The 22,959-nt window shown below is 45.6% G+C and overlaps 1 protein-coding gene across 7 annotated transcripts in view; it reads left to right on the forward strand.

Annotated features, from left to right (window-relative positions):
- MSRA (methionine sulfoxide reductase A) overlaps positions 1-22,959 on the forward strand; it is a 450,230-nt gene extending 427,271 nt beyond the window's left edge. For all 7 annotated transcript variants that reach the window (XM_073335656.2, XM_073335660.2, XM_073335662.2 and 4 more), the window contains one exon: positions 19,671-22,959. In XM_073335656.2, coding sequence (XP_073191757.1) covers positions 19,671-19,835 — 165 coding nt within the window. In that variant the 3' untranslated portion in view covers positions 19,836-22,959. The remainder of the gene's footprint in view (positions 1-19,670) is intronic.

A 22,959-nucleotide genomic window follows, 5' to 3' on the forward strand; every position in this document is an offset into this window, starting at 1 on the left:
GCTCAGGCTCCAGCCTGAGCCAAAATATCTATGCAAGCAAATTTTAGCCCCAGGGCCCGAGCCCCGTAAGCCCAAGTCAAGCTACCCCGGGCCAGCTGCGGTTGTGTCCTGGGGCTTTCATCCCCATGTAGATGTACCCAAAATGTTGTACAGCTGTGCTCTTCTGACGGTCCGTAACAGACTGTGGCACAGGTAATGAAAGGGTTTGGAAGGAACTCTGCTACCAAATTCCCATTCCATTGCCAAATGTTAGGTGGGTTAATTTCACACCAATAACCTGATCTCAGCTCTCGTATGTGAAGCAGTTTTCAACCAAAGTTGTATTTGGATAAGAGTCTGCCCAAGGAAAACCCAGGATGCTACAATAAGCAGTGTTGGATTCAGTAGGTGGCAGTCTTCTCTCTGAGTCCAGTTATATCCCTTCCCCCTTAACCCTTTGTCTGTCTTGTCTGTTTGGAGTGTTAGCACTTCAGGGCAGGGATAGTCTCTTAGCTTATTTTTATACAGCACCTAGCACAATGGGGCCCTGGGAAGTCTCCTCTGTTTCCACAGGTCCAAATTCATCCAAAGACATAAATGGGCACAACTCCACTGAAGTCAATGAAGTTGGATGCACTTATGCCAGTGGGGAATTTGTCCCATAGAGACAGAGTTGGATCTCAGATACACCAGTGTAAATTCAGAACAAATCCCTTAACTGGCAATTACACAGTGTCTGTCCTGATGCAACTGAAATCAGGATTCGGGACCTGCTCTGTAAAATGTTTTGAGACCCTTTGAGATGAAAGGTTCTATGTTAGGAGTGAAGATGCCTTAACAAATGCCTATCTTTAATCACATGGGTAGTCCCACTGAAATCAACGGGACTACTCATGTGTTAAAATTAAAGCTTAAAGTTAGGCATGTGTTTTAAGCATCTTGCTTAATGGGCTTAAGATATCATTGTCTTGGGTTCTTTCACTTTACACACTGTCATGCTGCATTCTCCTGCAAAAATCTCAGTTTCAGCTGTCTCTTTATGAGAGAGAGAGAGATGGGTTTCTGTCATCCAGTTACTGAGGGGACAGCTGAACAGTTTAAGGTCAGGAATAGCAGTGTCATAATGCAGGTATCCAAGATCACAGTATGGCTGCTTATCATTACTAAGGAGCTTAACCAACCTGAAAGTAAACTCTTGAACAATCCAGACCTCTCCAGTCTCATCGAGCTCTTTTTTTTCCACCACTTGAAAGTGCACCGAAAACCTGAAGATCTGGGTAAATGAGAGAGCTTCTGGGAGGCAGGCTTAAAAGTTTAGCCTCTTCTTTCCTAAAACTAGAAAGCAAAGCATCTATTTACCATGCAGTTTCTGGAACTCACACTGAGAGAGTATATCACTGACACAGCGTTTCATGGAACATCCTTTGTTTATTCACACAGTGTCGCTTTTAAATTTCAGATGTAAACAACAAAGGCTTCTTTTTATTTCACACTATCTTATACTCACTACCTTATGAAGCCAGAAGCCAAAACACTGTAGAATTTTACTCTTCTAACACATTTTCTGCTTACTGGATACATTATTCTAGCCACTTCTACTTTTAGTAGCTGGGATCTCTCAGTTCTCTGATTTTAAAAAATGGTCTAGCCATTATCTGTTGACTTTTCAACACTTGGCAGAGTGCAAAGTGATAATTCCTAGCTACTACTTTAAATATAATTCCAACAATTATAACTGTTTGCTATACTATATAAATATATGATCGATTGTCATGAAGGATCCCAAAGTGCTTTAAAGCTATGAACCTGATTCTGATCTCAGTTACACTGGTAAAATTCCAGTGTCATTCCACAGACATCAATGGAGTTACAGGGCATTTAAACTGGTGTAGATGGAGGCAGAATTTGGCCTGATACATGGACAGAAATCACTTAACCCACTACTGAAACACAGTCTCCTCTAGTGTGAAATGCACCAGCTGTTTGGCAGCACACAACAATGCTCCACAATGGGTTAGGAAGTGAAGAAAAATTGTGTATCAATTTCGAGCTACGTAGGGAATGTCATTAAGCAGGACATAATTAGCAGAGTTGCAACTGAACAAGGACACTAGAGCTTCACATTTGTGACAGATGTTGCGGGATGTTGCGGGATCTAGTGGCAACAAGTGCTGAGGATCTTGGTATTACATCTCCTCTGAAACACAATGACCTATATCGTGGTCTGCATCTATCCCTGAGTAGGGACAGTGCATAATGGAGAGTCACAATTCCTTCCCTGTTTTGCTCCTTGCTGGAGGGCAGGGCAGGAAGTAATCTACTACTAGTCCGTGCTAATAGCAGATTACTGCCTCCTCCATGCTGACTCATCTATGCTGGCTAGTGCATTCTGGGGGTGGAGTAAAGGCTTCACCCATTCCCCACTCCATGCCCATCTGCATGAGAGAGGGGGAGTAGTGCTCCCAGATCATCTGTCCTTTCCTTTTCCACCATACTCTCAGACTGGCGATGCACTTTGGGGCAATATTCCCTTGCTATGTGGGCAGGTGGGACAAGTTTCAGTCTTGCTCTTACATGGATAGTAGGGGTGCATATACTCAAGTTTTCATTGGCTTTGTATATACATGCAGAAAATATGGGAAATGGGATTTTTTTCTTACCCCTCTGCCCCTCCCCCACTTTTCCACCAGAGTGGAAGAGGGACAGATAAAAAACCAACCCTCTTTGGAATACAATGTCCAGCACCTAACAAATAGGGGTTTAATCAGAAAAACTCTCTCCATCTTGGACAATTGCAGAAAAAAAATGGTTTAAGCCATTTCCCAGAGTGAGGTTAGGGGAAAATACGTTGTCTTGACCACGTTAAAAAAAATCGTACAGAGAAGCTCTAGTACCTCCATACTTTGGAGCAGCAACTTTAAGTTTGGCAGGGGAGTCACCCTGGCACGCGCCTTTTGCCATCCCTTTATGAGCCTCTGAAAATCTCAGTATGCACCTCTTAGTGTTTGGCTTTAGGACAGGTCAAAAATTTGCTGGTGAAAATACAACTGCCGTGACACTCCATGGCCAGGAACGCCCTTCACCTCACCAAGAGGAGAGAGAGTGATGCATCATGAGAGGGATAGCGGGACTAGACTGCCTGGCTCAGAAAGGAGAATGTGAGCTTAAGGCACCAAACAGCAATGCCCATGAGGCACCATTTAGAATCCAGAACATTCTGTGGAAAAGTCAACATATTCCATGAATGGTGGGGAGACCAATTTTCCAGGGAGCTGGATTTGGCAGGCAGTTCTCCTTAGATTCTGTCTGCTTTGAACATGCTCCAGCCCAGGGCTGAAGGGGCTTAGCAGGACTTCCCCTGAAATTGCTGCTCCCGGCAGGCAGAGGCACAGGAACTGGGAGCCAGGAGACTCTCTCTTGATGCTCTCATAAGAATATAAGAGCTGCCATGCTGGGTCAGATCATACACCATCTTGCCCAGTATCCTGTCTCCACAGCTTCACGGGAAGTGTACAGAACAGGGCAATTAGGTAGTGATCCACCCTGGTCTTCCACCCCCAGCTTCTGGTAGTCAGCTTTAAGGTCACCCTGAGCATGGGGGTTGCATCCTTGCTGGTACCAAGGCCGTGAGAAGGAGGAGCCCTGACTGGAATCCTGGAGGGTGGAAGGAAGACTGGAGAGTGAGCTCACCCGAATGAGGAAGGGAGGCCCCAGTAGGAAGGGGACCTGGAAACCAAGCCTACCCCAGTGAGAAAGGGAGGCCCAGGGCTGGGGGGTGGGGTGGCAGGGGGGCTGGAGAGCGAGCTCACCCTGCAGCAGAGGCTCCTGCCCCACGGGGCTGGGCCCGGCTCTTCACTCCAAGCATTGTAACCCTGCGTGCTAGATCACAGCGCCACTTGTCTTTGGCATTTCCGCCATTCTATCTCCATCTACTGAGGAGAGGGCACGCCAAAGCCAATTGGTAACTGTGACCACGTGAGCCAGTCTTGCAATGCCCCCAGTGAAACTACACGAGTGTAGAACTAGCGTCAGATCACAATCAGGTCCTGTAAGTGTGTTATAAACATTAATAAATCTATCCTCTCAACACCCCTGCGAGAGAGATCAATATTATCATCCCTGTCTTACTGATGAAGAAACTGATACACAGAGAGGTTATATGAATTACCTACGGTCACATAGTAAATGAATGGCCAGGTCTCAGATGTGAGCAACTAGCAACCACCAGCTTCTTCGTCTCTAGACCTCACTGACTTTCATTTCAGGAACATTAGTGTAAGGGAAGAGTGATCTGCAAAGAGCAGTCTGCTGCTTAAAACCACTGAATAGATTTTAGTTTTAGATTGCTAAAAGTCAGAACTGGCCATATCTTTTCTTAGCCATCATAAATTATCCATGCAGGATGTACTGTAAAATGCTGTTTGGCTGGGTTAAAGTTGGCTAGACAAACAGAATTTCCATCTCTCTCAATGGCTCCTTCAATACCTAATTAGTTCCCAGACACTGGTCAAGCAAAATATCTTTTATCTTTGTTAATGTTATCATTGCATATCTCCTAACTGCCCCCTAGTGTCATCCCTCTTGTTCATCCACTTTCCCTCAAGAAGAAGGCAGGATGGAGTGTTTAGAAAATTCTTCTGGGGGTCAAACCGATAAAGACTGGGTCAGATTCTGTTTTGCTACCCCAGTCTACATCAGCAGTAACAGTACAAAAGGCAGTAGAGTTACTCCAGAATTATATTGGTGTGACTGAGACCAGAATATGGCTTCCTGCTCTGGGCATTTTTATAGGATCAGTGCGCCACTGACAACAGGCAGACTGTCCTTCACAGCCAGTGCCGGACATGCGTGGTAAGACAGCACAAGGTAGAACAAATTACTGTTGCTTTTCTCCCAGTGCTATGCTGTGCAGTCTGTCTGGTATATACATTCTGTCAGTTCAGTTTGATCTTGCAGGGTAGATTGTTGCTGGCAGACCTGGAGAAGCATGTTTGGAGATACAGTACTAGCAAGTGTCCCAGTTACTAGACTAACTGCACCTCTGATCTCTCCGAGAGCACCCCCTCTAGCTCTCAGACATCTAGCCGCCACCTCAGGGTGGAATCTCACGATTCTCCCACTCTCAGACCAGGCCTTAGGTTGCAATCCCCTTATTTACCTCAGCTGGTCTGCCTTATGTCCAGACTGTGCAATTCTTATCCCTCTGGGTCAATTCCAGAGGTAATCTGTGAGAAAGCCTTTTTTAACACTTGAGTAGTCTTTTGATCTCCAGGCCCCCCACTTTGCAAAATATGGCTTGCAGCTTGTTAGAGACTAGAGACAGGATTCCTGAAGCTAGCATCGCTTGCCCCATTTTCTTTAGAGTGTCTGCTGGGGTGTCCTTATCTAGATCTATTGCGTTGCTTTCCTGATTGCTCTTCCCACAGCTCCCAATGAAGTTGGAGCAGTACAGTCCTACAGGGAGTTCCAATAGTTCATTATACTATAACTTTCCCTTGCTGATCATGTCATAGACAGTGTTCATAAAATTATTACATATCAGCTCCATGTCTGTCACAGCAAGGATCAAAGTCAGTCATAAAATCAGCTGGCCAAATTTTGCCCTCAGAGATACATGTGCACCTGTGTGAACTCTGCTGGATTTGGCCCAGTATAATTAACTATTACCAGGCTCCTTCTGTCCTGCCCACGCTGGCAGGAAGCATACTGTAAAGTAGGCTAGGAGAATGTACGGCTTGTCTGGAAGGATGAACAGTTATATAGCACTCCAAAGTCCTGATTAGCTAACTAATCTTCACAACACCCATGTGAGGTAGGTCAGTATTATTATTCCCATTGTATAGAAGGGTAAACAGACAAAGAATTGAAATGGCTTGTCTAAAGCCAGCTGGTGATTCAGCATGAGAGCTGGGGTTAGAATTCTGCAGTTTCTGGCCTTCACTTCCGTGTTTCAATTTGCAGGTTCATGCTGCCCTCTAAGTATGTCAGGGACAACTGCATGACCTGCCTTTCATCGATCCATAGATTCCAAGGCCAGAAGGTTAAAGAAGTATGGGCTGGATGAATGGACTATAAGGTGGATAGAAAGCTGGCTAGATCATCGGACTCAATGGGTAGTGATCAATGGCTCCATGTCTGGTTGGCAGCCGGTATCAAGTGGAGTGCCCCAGGGGTCGGTCCTGGGGTCAGTTTTGTTCAATATCTTCATTAATGATCTGGAGGATGGTGTGGATTGCACCCTCAGCAAGTTTGGGAAAAGTGGTAGATGCGCTGGAGGGTAGGGATAGGATACAGAGGGACCTAGGAAAATTGAAGGATTGGGCCAAAATAAATCGGATGAGGTTCAACAAGGACAAGTACAACGTCCTGCACTTAGGACGGAAGAATCCCATGCACGACTACAGACTAGGGACCGAATGGCTAGGCAGCAGTTCTGCAGAAAAGGACTTAGGGGTTACAGTGGACGAGAAGCTGGATATGAGTCAACAGTGTGACCTTGTTGCCACGAAGGCTAACGGCATTTTGGGCTGTATAAGTAGGAGCATTGCCAGCAGATTGAGGGACGTGATCATTCCCCTCTATTCGGCATTGGTGAGGCCTCATCTGGAGTATTGTGTCCAGTTTTGGGCCCCACACTACAAGAAGGATGTGGAAAAATTGGAAAGAGTCCAGCGGAGGGCAACAAAAATGATTAGGGGGCTGGAGCACATCACTTATGAGGAGAGGCTGAGGGAACTGGGATTATTTAGTCTGCAGAAGAGAAGAATGAGGTGGGATTTGATAGCTGCTTTCAACTACCTGAAAGGGGGTTCCAAAGAGGATGGATCTAGACTGTTCTCAGTGGCAGCAGATGACAGAACGAGGAGTAATGGTCTCAAGTTGCAGTGGGGGAGGTTTAGGTCGGATATTAGGAAAAACTTTTTCACTAGGAGGGTGGTGAAGCGCTGGAATGGATTACCTAGGGAGGTGGTGGAATCGCCTTCCTTTGAGGTTTTTAAGGTCAGGCTTGACAAAGCCCTGGCTGGGATGATTTAATTGGGGGTTGGTCCTGCTTTGAGCAGGGGGTTGGACTAGATGACCTCCTGAGCTCCCTTCCAACCCTGATATTCTATGATTCTAAGGGACTATTGGGAATATCTAGTCTGACCTCCTGTATAACACAGGTCAGAGAACTTTCCAAGATGAAGTCACCCATATCATTTTGAGTGCAGGTTTCACCGAGTAAATAGGTTTTCAGCCCCTTCTGCAACATCACAGAGAGTTCTTCGAGTAGTGTCCCTGTGGGTGCTCCACTTCAGGTGCACCTGTGTCTTTGATCAGAGATTTTTGGTAGCAGTGCCCATTTGGATTGCCCATTCACCCCACACATCCTTGTTCCCCATACTAAGGCTATAGGGGACCACACAGGCAAACTGCCCTCAGTTCCTTCTCTCAACCACCTTCGACCTGACCCGGAGTCTACAACTGTGCCTGTTCTCTACTTCATGTTTTTCTATGAACTCCATTGGGGTTCAATTAGCAATAATAACAGCCTTTCACATGCACACACACGGGGGTTTTCACTCTCACTTAGTGATGGAAAGATTCCTAAGAGGTTTTTCAAAATCTCTACCACAAATCAAAGACCCTGCTTCTAGCTGGGACCTGAACCTAGTTCTTAATTGCCTTATGAAGCATCCCTTTGAGCCACTAGCTACATGTTCTCTGTTAGATCTACAAATGAAGACAGCCTTCTTAGTAGCTATAACTTCTGCCCAAAGGGTTGGAGAACTGGGGGCTTTGATGGCGGACTCCTCGTTTACTGTATTTACCAGAGAGAGAGTCTCTCTGCAGGCCCATCAAAGATTTTTACCTAAGATATCCTTGGAATTTCATATTCATCAAACCATTCATCCAAAACCACATTGCACCAGTCAAAAAGCCATGTTCCATACTCTGGATGTCAGGAGAGCATTAGCTTTTTACCTAGACAGGGCCAAACCTTTTAAAAGATCTCCAAGACTATCTGAATCCATTACGGACAGAAACCAGGGTTCGGTTATTTTGAAACAGAGGTTATCAAAGTACATCTCTGGATGTATTAGGATCTGCTGTGACTGAACTCAGCTTCAACCCCCTTTAAGAGTGATAGCATGTTCCACTAGAGCATTTTTTTCTTCTACAGCCTGGCTTACAGGTGTGTCAATTGCAGACCTCTGTAGAGTGGCAACATTGGCCTCAGGGCATACCTTTTGTAATCGTTATGTCTTGGTGCCAGCTGAAAGATCAGATGTGGCTTTGGGCAATGCAGTTGTCTCTTCCGTATTGGACTCTGCGCCAAAACTGCCATCTCCTTAGGGCAGGGGTGGGCAAACTTTTTGGCCTGAGGGCCGCATCGGGTTTTGGAAATTGTATGGAGGGCCGGTTAGGAGAGCAGGGTGTGGCCCAGAACCCACCTCCTATCCACCACCCCCCGCTTCTGGCCCCCAGACTCCTGCCCCATCCAAACCCCCCTGTTCCCTGCCGGCCCCCCTGGGACCCCTGCCCCATCCACCCACCCACTTCCCTGTCCCCTGACCCACCCCGATCCCCCACCCCTGACTGCCCCCCGCCACCCCATCCAACCCCTCCTCTCCTTCCTGTCCCCTGACTGCCTCCGGAACCCCCGCCCCTGACTGCCCCCTGCTGCCCCATCCAACCCCTCCTCTCATTCCTGACTGCCCCCCTGGGACCTCTGCCCCATCCAACCGCCCCTTCTCCCTGACCGCCCCTGAACCCCTGCCCCTGACTGCCCCCCCTGGGACCCCTGCCCCCATTCAACCCCCCTGTTCCCTGCCCTCTGACCGCCCCTACCCCATCCACACTCCCACCCCTTGACCACCACCCCGAACTCCCCTGCCCTCTATCCAACCCCCCCTTCCCACCGCTCCCTGCCACCTTACCGCGTTGCCTGGAGCACCGGAGGCTGGAGGTGCTATAGCCGTGCTGCCAGGCTGGAGCCAGCCACGCACCGCGCAGCCCAGAGCACCGGGTCAGGCCAGGCTCTGCAGCTGTGCTGCCCCCAGGAGCTCGCTGCCCAGAGCATTGCACCGGTGGTGCAGTGAGCTGCGGCTGAGGCGGAGGGAGAACAGTGGGGGAGGGGCCGGGGGCTAGCCCCTCGGCCCAGGAGCTCAGGGGCCGGGCAGGAGGGTCCCGCAGGCCGGATGTGGTCCGCGGGCCATAGTTTGCCCACCTGTGCCTTAGGGGGTACTACTCGGGAGTCACCTGAAATGAAACACCCATCGGGACACTGTTTGAAGAAGAAGCAGTGGTTACTCAAAAGAATAAACGGACACAAATCAGACATCAAGAATTATAACATTCAAAAACCAGTCGGAGAACACTTCACCCTCCCTGGTCACTCAATTTCAGACTAAAAGTTGCAGTTCTCCAACAAAAAAACTTCAAAAACAGACTCCGATGAGAAACTGCAGAATTGGAATTAATTTGCAAACTGGACACCATTAAATTAGGCTTGAATGAAGACTGGGAGTGGATGGGTCATTACATAAAGTAAAAACTATTTCCCCATGCTAATTCCCCCCACACACTGTTACTCACACCTTCTTGTTAACTGTTTGAAATGGGCCACCCTGATTATCACTACGAAAGGTTTTTTTTTCTCCAGCTGATAATAGCCCACCTTAATTAATTGGTCTCGTTACAGTTGGTATGGCAACACCCGTTGTTTCATGTTCTCTGCGTATACAGATCTTCCTACTGTATTTTCCACTGCATGCATCCGATGAAGTGGGTTTTAGCCCACGAAAGCTTATGCCCAAATAAATTTGTTAGTCTCTAAGGTGCCACAAGTACTCCTCGGTTTTTTTTGCTGATACAGACTAACACGGCTACCACTCTGAAACCTATCACCTTGAGCAGTAACTGGAGTTCTTCAAGATGTGTGTCCCTCTGGGTGCATGGTTACCTGCCTTCCTTCCTTTCTGCTTCAGAGTCTCCGTTGCGGGGCTTTGCAGTGGAGAAGGAACTGAGGGCAGTCTTCCCACACAGCCCCATATAATCTGGATGTGGTACATGAGGATGCGTAGGGCGAATCTGCAGGCCAAATGGGAACTGCTACCAAAAATCTCCAATCAAAGGCACAGGGCACAGGTTCACCTGAAGTGGAGAACCCACAAGGACAGACTTCTCGAAGAAACTTCAGTTACAGCACAAGGTGAGTAACCTCTCCATCCCTGACAATAACCCAATGGGAAAAGCCAACGATGTATTTTACCATCAACAAGCAAGATGGAAAAGGCAAGGCCCTAAACCAGCAGTCAGAATCTTGATATGTAACGAGAATAATAGTATAACACCTCACATCACTGAAGCAGACTATCCAGTTGTAGGCAACTGTTCCGAATGTATTGTAATACAGATTGCCTTGACTTACTGCAGTATTACATCTAAATGATGCCTTAGCTGCTGAAAGGAGGAAATAAAGCCATTGCTTCTTAACTGTACATGTTTTATGACTCATGTTAATCACGTAAATTTCCTCAGCTTCTAAGTGGGGGAGAGCATTGCCTGTCGGTTACAGCATGAGAAGGGTTGTCTGGTTTTCTGAGTTCTATTCCCAGCTCCACCAATGACTAATGTATGCCAATTGTATCAAATGGGAGCGATAACACTGTAATCAGGTGGCCAGCCTGTATGTGTGCTCTCTTACTGATGAGAATCAGAACTGCCCAACTCTTTGTCATAGGCCCAGTGCACGAAGCACACAAAGCCCTGGCTGGGATGATTTAGTTGGGGATTGGTCCTGCTTTGAGCAGGGGGTTGGACTAGATGACCTCCTGAGGTCTCTTCCAGCCCTGATCTTCTAAGATTCTATGATTCTATTCTACCAATGGCGATTCTCCTTTAGCTCTCCGTGTAGGGGCTTGTGCTTTGGAATGGAAAGACCTGAGTTCTGCTGTTGATACGGAGTTTTAAGTAACCCCGGCATACAAAAAGGTGATAACCTTGAAGTTCCTAAACAGCCACTGGTTTGCTAGAACACTCAGAGGAGCATTGTGAGGTTTCATTCCTTAGCCCTGGTCTACACTACGAACTCATGTTGGTATAACTCTGTCACCCGGGGGTGTGGAAAATCCACACCCCTGAGCAATGCAGTTATACAACCGAACACCTGGTGTAGACAGCGCTGTGTTGACAGAAGGGCTTCTAGCTACTGCCTCTTGGGGAAGTGGAGTACCTACATTCTCCCATCAGCATCGGTAGCGTCTTTACTAAGCACTGCAGCAGCTGCAGTGCTGTAAGTGTAGACAAGCCCTTCGTGTTCTACATCAAGGATAAACAGTGCTGTGGAAGTACAAGGTATTTTCTGAGTAAAGATATTTCTCAGTATTTTCAGCAGCAGTAAGACAAAGGCCTGGAGCCTGCTCTATCAGAAATGGTTTAGATTAACTCATCAAAACACACAAGTTAGATTCGTACAGTGCCCTGAGCACATGCAGTACGTCTGCTTTTAATGTGTGCACTGAATCATATGCACACTGATGCCATTTTTATTAAAAGCCGCAAAATGCTTGAAACCAATTAATACTCTGCTGACTTTATTAATGCCTCTGCTCGGAAAATGAAAAGGCTTTAATAGAATCATTTTTAAAGCTTTTTGTTGACACATTTTTAAAGTGGCCTCAACCTCTAAACTTCCATTTATTTAGCCAAGATATAGCCACCAGGCTTATTACAGAGGTTGGCAGGATCCTGCCTCATTCCTTTCATATGCTTTAAAATTATTTTGAGGGTACGAGGCGATAATACTTTTCACTTTAGCGTAATATTTCATCTAAACTTCTCAAAGCACTTTCCAAAAATTAAGCACTCCCATCCAAATGTAAACAAGCACCTTTAATTTGTTGTGCTGATGCTGAAATGTCAAATGATTAAATATTTTGACACCGTTTGGCTAAATAAAATCATCTGGCTACAAGAATCATAGAATCATAGGACTAGAAGGGACCTCGAGAAGTCATTTAGTCCAGTCCCCTGCACTCATGGCAGGACTAATTATCTAGACCACTGCTTCTCAAGCTATCTGATGTGGGGGACCGGCAATTTTTTCTCCCAATGTGCGTGCAGACTGGTAGCCGATGGCTCGCGGACCACCACTTTGAGTAGCACTGCTCTAGACCATCCCTGGCAGGTGTTTGTCTGACCTGTTCTTAAAAATCTTCAGTGATGGAGATTCCGCAATCTCCCTAGGCAATTTATTCCAGTACTTAACTACCCTGACAGTCAGGAAGTTTTTCCTAAAGTCCAACCTAAACCGCCCTTGTTGCAATTTAAGCCCATTGCTTCTTGTCCGATCCTCAGAGGTTAAGAAGAACATTTTTTCTCTCTCCTCCTTGGAACTACCTTTTCTGTACTTGAGAGAAGGTGAAGCCACCATGTTAATTGTGGGCATATTGTCACTTGAGAGGGCAGTAGCAAATCAAAGTGTAGCAACGTTGCATACGATATAGTTATTACTGAAAACTACAGTTTGGGAGTAACTGTAGAACTACCCTCTGTTTTGATTGGCTTAGCTCATTCAATGTCACTGCGCTGTACATTCAAACTGATAAGGACATACCACCCAAGAATAACAGGACTCTGAACAGGAACACTGCTTCTGAATCTTTGTCCAGAGGGACAGACTGGTGTGGTGTGTCATTTGCATGCCATTATGTTGTCCACCCATATTGTAAGGCCAAGTCAACAAGCTGTAAGGCAAGTTCATAACCGAATGATGTCCTTGTGTAGACTCTGTACATTATTGGGATGCCCCTTAATGTCCTGCAAGCTGGAAAAGTCAGAGGTGGCAACACTACCAGAGGATTGCATAGTGCTGCTGGAATTTAGTTCTTGGTACAAATGGGATTATAGGAACTCCTCCACAAGCAGTAGCAGTAGGGCCCTGGAAAGGTAAACAAAAAGGAGGAGAAAAATCAAAAGGAACTGCAAATATAAAACAAAGGGAAAGCTTTCACCGAAACCACAGGCATTTGGGGTTTTGTCACGGCCTTCAGATGGAACCCTTTCTCTAGTTCATTATAACAAATACCAGTATTGCCACAGCTCTTGCAGTCTTCACACAAGAAGGGTAAAGTGTGATGGCCACATGTATAGTCTGTCACAACAGGGAGGAATGGCCTCCCGGCGTGCAGCAATACAAGAGCTTTCGGAGAAAGGCAGGCCGTGTTTCCGCCATCGGCCTGCCTCCGAATCAAACTGAAGAGGTCTCCATAAGAGCCTGGCTGGCAGAGGCTGCTGAGGAGATGCACTGAATCAGTGCAACCCTTGGCTACTCCACCATGCCCCCTCCCTGGCCACCATCACCCACTTTTGAGGTGGCACTGGCCAGCATACGGGTATTTGGATCCAGGGTTTAGTTTGGACCTTTCTCCAGTAGAATCTGCTAGTGACCCTGGGGTATATGGGTGGATTAATTGATTATAAGTCTTGAAAAAAACAATGTGATTACCTTGTCAGACCTTCTGCATAACACACAGGCACTAGGAGTTGCTTGAATTAGTTTCTGTTTGAACTAGAGCAGGGATCGGCAACCTTTGGCATGCAGCCCGTCAAGCAAATCCGCTGGCGGGCCAGGACGGTTTGTTTACCTGCAGCATCCGCAGGTTTGGCCGATCGCAGCTCCCACTGGCCATGGTTCACCCCATTGGCCTGGAATGGCGAACTGCGGCCAGTGGGAGCTGTGATCAGCCGAACCTGCGGACGCTGCAGGTAAACAAACCGTCCTGGCCCACCAGCGGATTTCCCTGACGGGCCGTGTGCCAAAGGTTGCCGATCCCTGAACTAGAGCATATCTCTTAGACGAACATCAAATCTTGATTTTATAATGTTCAGTGATGGAGAGTCCACCACAGTCCTTTGTAAGTTGTTCCAGTTGTTAATAATTACCCCCGCTGGTAAAAATGTGTACCCTCATTTCTAGTCTAAACCTGTCCAGTTTCACTTCCAGCCACTGGGTCTTTTTACACCTTTGTCAGCTAGATAGAAGAGCCTTGTATTATCAAATTTCTATTCCCTGTGTAAGTACTTATAGACTGTGTGCAAGTTACCCATTAACTTTCTCTTTGACAGGCTAAATAGATTGAGGTCCTTGCGTCTTTCACTCTAAGGCATGTTTTCCAATCCTCTAATCATTCTTATGGTTCTTCTCTGAACCCTCTGCAGTTTTCCAACATCCTTCTTTAATTGTGGCCACCAGAACTGGACACAGTATTCCAATAGCAGTCATATCAGTGCCAAATACAGAGGTACTTTAACGTCTCTACTCCTACTTGATATTTCCCTGTTACCACATTCAAGGATCTCATTACCCCTTTTGGCCACAGTGTCCCTCTGGGAGCCTGTTAGAGCAGAATCTTGATTGGACTGTAGCTGTACTGGGTGCAGTGAAGTTGGTGGAACTCCACTGATTTACACCAGCTAAAGATCTGGCTCCAGGAGCCCACACATCTTTCCTTGTGACGTTGCTGTTTCTGTACCAACACTGTATGTCTTAGGGAAATGTTTGCACAGTTTGAAAGCAAACCATTTAAGGTAAAGTTTGGCAGGGTGCAGAAATATAAAATGTCTCATATTTCTGACAACAGTGCTGGTATCTTTCACTAATGACCGAAGTTGCCATGTAATGAATGATCCTCAGTTTCCGCATTATTCCACTTTTAATAGCCTGTTAGTAATTTTAAAAAGGGAAAATGATGCTCATGCCCTCTTGTGGTAGGATATTGAACAGGATGGATTTTTCTAATGGACAAAATTAGGCGATTGATGGAAACGTCCCAGATAGAAATCTGCTACAAGAATAGTTACATACAGTCCTGGTATATCCATTGACTGAGACAGGAAGTAATGAAGTACCACATACATTTACAGTGCTAGATGAATTAATAATCATGATGATGATCAATGTTTGTGCCAGGCTTTCTGGAGTGGAGACAGTTTTAAAAATTCTTTCTTCGGAACACCTCAGTGCAAGAAACTAAACAAAACAATGCTTTCTAAAGTGCATTATGCTTGATTCCTCAGCTGTGTGACGCAGACTCTGCGAGTTACTCATTGCAGGCTCTGTGGGGAAATATACATTCAGCTTTCTCTACTGTTCACTCACAATTCTGACAGATTTGTTTTTCTGCTTCCCCAGAGAGTACCCATTTTCCGTGTTTGAAATGTTCTTGCCTAGGAAAGCACAGTTAAGATGCAGCATCCAGTTCCCAGTGAGAACTTGCCTTTTAGCCCTCCAGTATTCCAACATACATTGACTGAAGCAAAAGGCAATGATGGGACTTGCCCAGGACCTCACATTGAGTTAGCAGGTTAGCTAGGATTATCCTCCAGGCTCCTCCTAATTCCCCTGTATTTAGATTTTAGAATTGGGAATTGGGATTCCTGAGTTCTAGTGCCACGTCTGCCACCGACTTCTTCTGGGATCTCAGGCATGTTACTCTGTCTGACCTGACTCCGTGCCGCATTTTACCATCTGTAAGAGGGGTTTAGTAGTAATATACCCATGCACATACAAAACTGCCAGGGTGTCATTCAGCCTAATGTCTTGTCTCTGACAGTAGCCAGGACAAGTTGCTTCAGAGGTAAGAGCTGGAAACCCTGCAGTGGGTAATTACGGCATAACTTTTCCCCAGGGAAAATTTCCTCCCAACCCCACTAGATAGATGTTGGCTCATGCCTGGAGCAGGAGGGGTTTGTATTCCTTCCAAAACTCTCTGTTCTATTTTGAAGCTTTACTATTATAACTCTAGGGGTAAACAGTGAGGTGGCAAAATTTGCAGAGGGTACAAAATGGTAGTTAAGTCCAAAGCAGACTGCACAGAGTTACAAAGTGATCTCACAAAACTTGGTGATTGGGCAACAAAATGGCAGATGAAATTCAGTGTTGATGAATGCAAAGTAATGCACATTGGAAAACATAATCCCAACTATAAGTATAAAATGATGGGGTCTAAATTAACTGTTACCACTCAGGAAAAAGATCTTGGGAGTCATTGTGGCTAGTTCTCTGAAAACACCCACTCAATGTGCAGCAGCAGTGAAAAAAGTGAACAGAATGTTGGGAATCATTAGGAAAGGGATAGATAATAAGACAGAAAATATCATATTGCATTTATATAAACCCATGGTACACCCATATCTTGAATACTGCATGAAGATGTGGTCGCCCCATCTCAAAAAAGATATATTGGACTTGGAAAAGATACAGAAAAGGGGGGGAAATGGTTAGGAGTATAGAACAGTATATATGAGGAGAGCTTAATAAGACCAGGACTTTTCAACCTGGAAAAGAGATGACTAAGGGGGGACATGATAGAGATCTATAAAATCATGACTGGTGTGGAGAAAGTAGATAAGGAAGTGTTATTTACTCTTTCTTATAACACAAGAACTAGGGGTCACCAAATGAAATTAATAGGCAGCAGGTTTAAAACAAGCAAAAGGAAGTATTTCTTCATACAACACACAGTCAACCTATGGAACTCTTTGCCAGAGGATGTTGTGAAGGCCAGGACTATAAAAGGGTTCAAAAAAGAGCTGAAGTTCATAGAGGATAGGTCCACCAATGAATGCAAAACCATGCTCCGAAATGTCCCTATCATCTGTTTGCCAGAAGCTGGGAATGGGCGATGGGATAAATCACTTGATGATTACCTGTTCTGTTCATTCCCTCTGAAGCATCTGGCTCAGGCCTCTGTCGGATGACAGGATACTGGGCTAGATGGACCATTGATCTGACCCAGTATGGCCGTTCTTATATTCTTATCTTTCTAACAGGCCTGTCCTCTTATTGAATCCTGCTGAGACCTTGGCCTTAGTGCTGTCTTTGAAAAAGAATTTCCTTTTATCAGTTTTGTTGTCAGTGTTGTGAGGCTTAGTACATGTTTGTCTGATAAGATAAGTGCTTGGCCATACATTGTTCTCGGGCTTGATTCTGCTGTCACACTTGTCTTATACTGGTGTAACTCCATTTGCCTCCACAAAGTTACTCCTGTGCTACACCAGTTTAAGGTCCTTATCCTGCACCATTAAAGTCAATTGGAGCTTTGCTATTGACTTCAATGAGCGTACAATAAAGCCCTGAATCAGAGGAGAATTGGGTCCAAAGTGTCAGCACTTGTCGATTTCCTTAGAAAAGAAAAATGTGATAGTTAAAACTGCATGGCAGCTTAATATTAAAAAGAAAAACTTTCAGCTTTTAGGAGACTTTGAGGGATTTCACGTTCATTTTGGGGCTCAGTCCTGAAGAATTCCAAGTCTAATTTAAAATATCCACTCCTACACCCACCTCCCTGATCTGCGAACTGTGCACCATTGCCATTGGCCTGGGCTTTGGCAAATCTTCTTGTCCAGATGTACACAATTTGCCTTGAAATATCTTTCTGATCCTAATGGAATTATGTGCCTTGGGAGAAGAAACTCCAGAGGCTCTGTGAATGGAACCCAAATGTGGCTCTTAACTTTTTTTAGAGCGTGGTCTTCAAATCTCTGGGGGCCATCTCTGTATTTTCCACATTAGTCAAAGTAATTGTCTTGATGGCCATTTTATTTGCCAGCGAACAATACCTCAGAGTTAACGGTGTTATCCAGAATAGTGCCATACCTGCAGGTATTTCCACCTTTAAGAGGTTTCCAAATGTATTTTCAGCCACCTTCAGATTTTTATATCAATAGAGAACAGTGACTTCTTTGGCTCAGGCTTCGAGGCTCAATCCTGAAAGGCGCAGTTCATTCGCTGAGGTGCTGGGTGTCCATTGCTCCTATTGACTGCGAGTGGACTCTAGTCAAGTTTGGCACCTGCGAATTAAGACACTCTAAATCAGTGACCACTTTTTTACAAAACGGTGCCAGACTGTTTCAATGCCTCAGCTTCTCCTGCTGTAAAACAGGGGTAATGATGCTTGATTACCTTTTGTAAAATGCTTTGAAATAGACACATTTTTGTCAGTTTGTTGAAAATCAGTGCTATCCTACAGTACTGCAACCCTAAAATTCCTCCTTTCCTGCAAGAACTTTCAACCCCTGTGGGGTGAATTTATTTGAACGACTGAACATTCTTATAGAGAGGCTGCTTTTCAGCAGGACAGATGGTACGTTAAGACACCAGAGGTGAAATCCAGGTCTCATTGAAGTCAGTAGCAGAATTCCTCTGGACTTCAGTGAGGCTAGGGTGAGAGCCTTGTGACACAACGGGACCCAACTACAGGGTTGGGTCGGGTGTGAAAAAAACCTGGCACTCGCTCTCAGGATCAGATAGTGTCTGATCAGCTGGGCACAGCGGTGACTGTGACCAGCCAGATGCCACCACCAGAGGGCGCTGTGCGCTGCAGAGTGAGCGTGCCGATGCATCGCGGTGCTGCTCACTCCACAGCACATGCAGCGTGGCGGGCGGCAGCAGGAGCAAGGCAGCCAGCCATCGCTGCAACAACTCCACTGGCAGGCGGCGGATCGTCGACATGGGGCGCACGGAGCCCCACTACGCAGAGGCCAAGGATCGAGGCTCTCTCGGTGACGCTGACACAGATTCAGGAGGAGCGGTCCCAGGAAACTGGTGCACGGGTGCTGGGCTGGACCAGGGAACGGCCAGCCAGCTGGCCCAAGCTTGGGCAGTAATTAGCCTCAGCAGCAATGTGGCGGAAACAAAGTAAAGAAAATGGTGTCCGGGATGGTGGCTAGACCTTGGCAACCCAACCCAACCCAAAGAGATTTGACTACAAGTGTCCGGTTTGGGTCAGGTCTGAGGACAAGCCGACATGCCAGGGCTCGGGTCGGCTTCAGATTGGCTGTGTTCTAGCTGGGTTCAGGTTGGACTTTGAAATTAGGCCCGAGCAGACTTCTAGCCAGGATTTCACCCCAGGACTGTAGCTCCACCGTAAGGAATTCATTGTTGATAGATTTCAGAGTAACAGCCGTGTTAGTCTGTATTCACAAAAAGAAAAGGAGGACTTGTGGCACCTTAGAGACTAACCAATTTATTTGAGCATGAGCTCTCGTCGAAAGCTCATGCTCAAATAAATTGGTTAGTCTCTAAGGTGCCACAAGTCCTCCTTTTCTTATTGTCGATAGAACTAATCAGAGCTCACAGGCATCTCTACGTGGTGCAACAGTGTGCACTAGGGGGATTTCTAAAACACACTAATTTGTTGCATATAAATCGGTGTAGGGGAGAGTCCCAGAGCCCAGGCTCCAGCCCAAGACCGAACATCTACACCTCAATTAAGCAGCCCCATAGCCCAAGCCCCATGAGTCAGCTGACATGGGCCAGTTGTGGGTGTTTATTTGCAGCATAGGCATACCCTAAGATTCATAGGTGCTCCTCCCTCCCCTCCTCAAAACTTAATAAACAAGAACATCCCATTCAAAATGTAACCAGTTAGAAGTAAGCTAAAACACGCACACTGCTCTGTGCACAGACACACTCTGATGCCTCGAGTGTCTGCTGCCCAAATAATATAAAAGCACAGATGAAGCAGGATGTCTTTCTAATCTACGTGGTAAAATCAAGGCTGTTCTGTAACTGTTGTACAAGCAACTGTAAAAGTCTAGGGCATCTCTTGAATAAGATTTCCTAATGTTGGTTTATCATCAGGTTTATTTCTCACACAGACACAAACAAACCTCTAATGGAATTCTGTACCGTGTCTTGACAGGTATTGACAGAGAGTGGTTTTGACACAATCACAACAGAAATCCGTGAGGCTCCGGAGTTTTATTATGCTGAAGATTACCATCAACAGTATCTAAGCAAGAACCCCCGTGGCTATTGTGGACTTGGGGGCACTGGGGTATCCTGTCCTGTTAGTATTAAAAAATAATCTGTGCACGCACTACTGCACCAACATTGTATTATGTTTCTGCTAGAAACATAAAGTAAAGCAACTTGACGTGTTATCTGATGATTACTCCCTGGGAAATTCTTTGCCAAAAAACTAAAAATTCTTTGCACAATATTTTACAGTTCTGCAAAATTCTGCATATTTTAGTTGTCAAAAGAACACAATATAATCACGCCCGTTCCAATTATTTTGGTAATTTATTTCAAAATACCTGCCAGCAAGTATGTCTGTAACAATACAGACAACAAAAAGATTCAGGAAATGTTTTTTGACAAATTGATTCCTTACTAGGCATATTAATAAAGAACTTGATGTATCTTTGTTGACAGTTATATTCTGGTTCAGTGAAATTATATATTTAATTTAAAAAGAGTCATTATACAAATGTATGTTACACAAATTATTGTAACCACCTGGCCAAAGCGGGCGTTAGCATCCTTAGGGACAGTTTTGTGTCTGTCTGTCTGTCATGTCTTGTCCAAGTTCAAGCTTCTATGGGTATTGTAAGATTTTTGGGTCACACCACTGTAGCAGGAGGGGGTTAGTGAGCTAGCAGAGTTTAGTTGCAGAGTAGTGGGTGGTTAGCATGGGGAAGGGAGACCTAGGGTAGAATGTGGGTGTCAGGGCGAGTGTGTTTTTACGTACGGGGCGTGGGGGTTTGTGTTTGTGTGGGTTGGGTCACGTACATAGTTTGCCAGACAACACCCCTTCATCTCCAGAGGTAGTATGCACGCCCCCCCTCCAGGTACAGGCGGGAGCGCTGGGGGGATGTGGGAGCGAAGGAGGGCAGGTTCAGGCTGGCAGGGAGTATAAGCGGGGGGCAGCACCACTAGTGTCAGATGCATGTGGAGTGGAGTTTAAGTGAAGAGTGCTCATGTGCGTGTGAAGACAAACACACTCTACCCTCAGTCTCCCTTCCCCAGGCTAACCACCCACTGTACTACAACTAAACTCCGCTAGTTCACTAACCCCCTCCCGCTACAGTAGTATGACCCAAAAGCCTTACAATACACATAGAAGACGTTACATGTGTACATAACTAATACATTTTAAACATGCAAAACTGGAAAAAGGAAGCATTTTGGTGGAAATCACAAATTCTGTGTGACAAAAATAAAATTGTGCGGAGAACATTAATTCTGCCCAAATTCTGCATTGCTCAGTGGCACAGAAATCAAACAGGAGTATGTGACGTTCCCCTCTGGTGTTATCTGGACCAGTGATCTGCTAGGCCTCTCCAATCCTTGACTCTGGAAGCCAGCCCTACCCTGCTCTGCTGTGAGAACCCCCACTCCCGGCCCGTTCACGCACAGCCTCTGGCATGTCAGCTGCTCCCAGCTACTTACAAGCGAATGACACTAGCCAATACCTCCGGGCCCAGACACCACCCTGGGAACCTCTGTCTTGCAGTGTCCAGTTATACCCACTTCATCAATTTAGCAAAGAAATTGATATGTACCAGGCTTGTTCTCCCCAGGGGAGTCTCTGACACACTGTAAACCAAATGCACTGCTTCAGGTAGAATAAACAAACAGGTTTATTAACTATAAAGGTAGATTTAAGTGATTATAAATCAAAGCATAACAGGTCAGATTTGGTCAAATGAAATAAAAACAAAATGCATTCTAAGCTGATCTTAACACTTTCAATGTCCTTACAGACTTAGATGCTTCTCACCACAGGCTGGCTACTCTTCAGCCAGGCTCTCCCCTTTGATCAGCTCTTCAGTCACTTGATGGTGGTGGTGTCTGTAGATATAGGTGGAAGAGAGAGAGAGCATGGCAAAATGTCTCTCCCTTTTATCATGTCCTTTCTTTCCGCTTGGTTTTGCCCCCACCCTCCCACCCTTTCAGAGTCAGGTAAGCATTACCTCATCGCAGTCCCAAACTGACCAAAGGAAAGGGGTGACTCCCTCAAGGGTCTAACAGATTCTTTTGTTGCTGCCTAAGCCAGCGTCCATTGTTCCTGTGAGGCTGGGCTGGGTTTGTCCCATCCATGCCCTGATGAGGTGTGAACTGCTCCTCTGTTCTTGGAGAGTTTTTGCATGGGCTTGCTTTAAGCCATGAGGATACATTTTCAGCCTCATAACTATATACATGTAATTATAAACCTCACTATAACATTACTGTAACAATTACCATAACATCACTATAACAACAATATTCAGTGCATCACGAGCCTTCTGAAGACACCCAACAGGACAAACTTGGCATTGGATACCACACAGTCATTTTATAAAGATGTCCATGGGGGTGCAGGGTGTTCCTCCAAGGTACAGAGCATCACCGAGTATACTACACTAATGCAGCACTATTACACCAAAATTTGTGCACCAATGAAGGAACAGCATTTTGTACATTGAGTGCGTGGCGTTCCTTGATTTCACATTTGCGAAAGGTCAAAGTTGTTTCTGAAATTGCGCCTCATGCCATGGCTGGAAATGCAGTTGCCCAATTTGTGCACTTAAATAAGTATACATGCAATCTTGCGGTTGTTAATTTCAGGAGAAAGATTTTCGGAAGTTTGGCCCAGTGTATTGTAATAGGAGTATAGAATCACAGAATAACAGAGTTGGAAGGGACCTCTGGAGGCCATCTAGTCCAACCCCCTGCCCAGAGCAGGACCTATCCCAACTAAATCATCCCAGCCAGGGCCAGAGTAAATAGGGGGTGTGCCTGGACTACCAGCTGCTTTTTGTAACTCATGTTAATGTTTGTTGTCTTGATCTGATGAACTTGATAGGTTTCAGCATGAAAATGCAGAACTTTGATTTCTAGAAAGTATTCTAGGGGTTATTTTAACAATAGTAGCTGCGCTTTGATGTCTTTGGTGGGGTGGGGAATTTAATCTCTCACAGTTCCACGTTCACAGCAATATACATTATTACCTGGAGTGCCCATTTCCTGAAACAATTTTAGTTAAAAAAAAAAAGTATTTTTTTCCTACTGGGCCAAAAAGTGTGTAAATACAAAAAGATTCTGCTTGGCTTCCTGCACTATGATAGAGCACATCACGGGTGTTTTGTGAACTGAAATATATGACAGGTTAGATCTGAAAAATGTCGCAAATATAATAAAAGGCTGCAACGCGCTAATGAAAAAAA

Source organism: Lepidochelys kempii, chromosome 3, assembly GCF_965140285.1.
Source record: "Lepidochelys kempii isolate rLepKem1 chromosome 3, rLepKem1.hap1, whole genome shotgun sequence".
Classification (NCBI taxonomy): Eukaryota; Metazoa; Chordata; order Testudines; family Cheloniidae; genus Lepidochelys; species Lepidochelys kempii.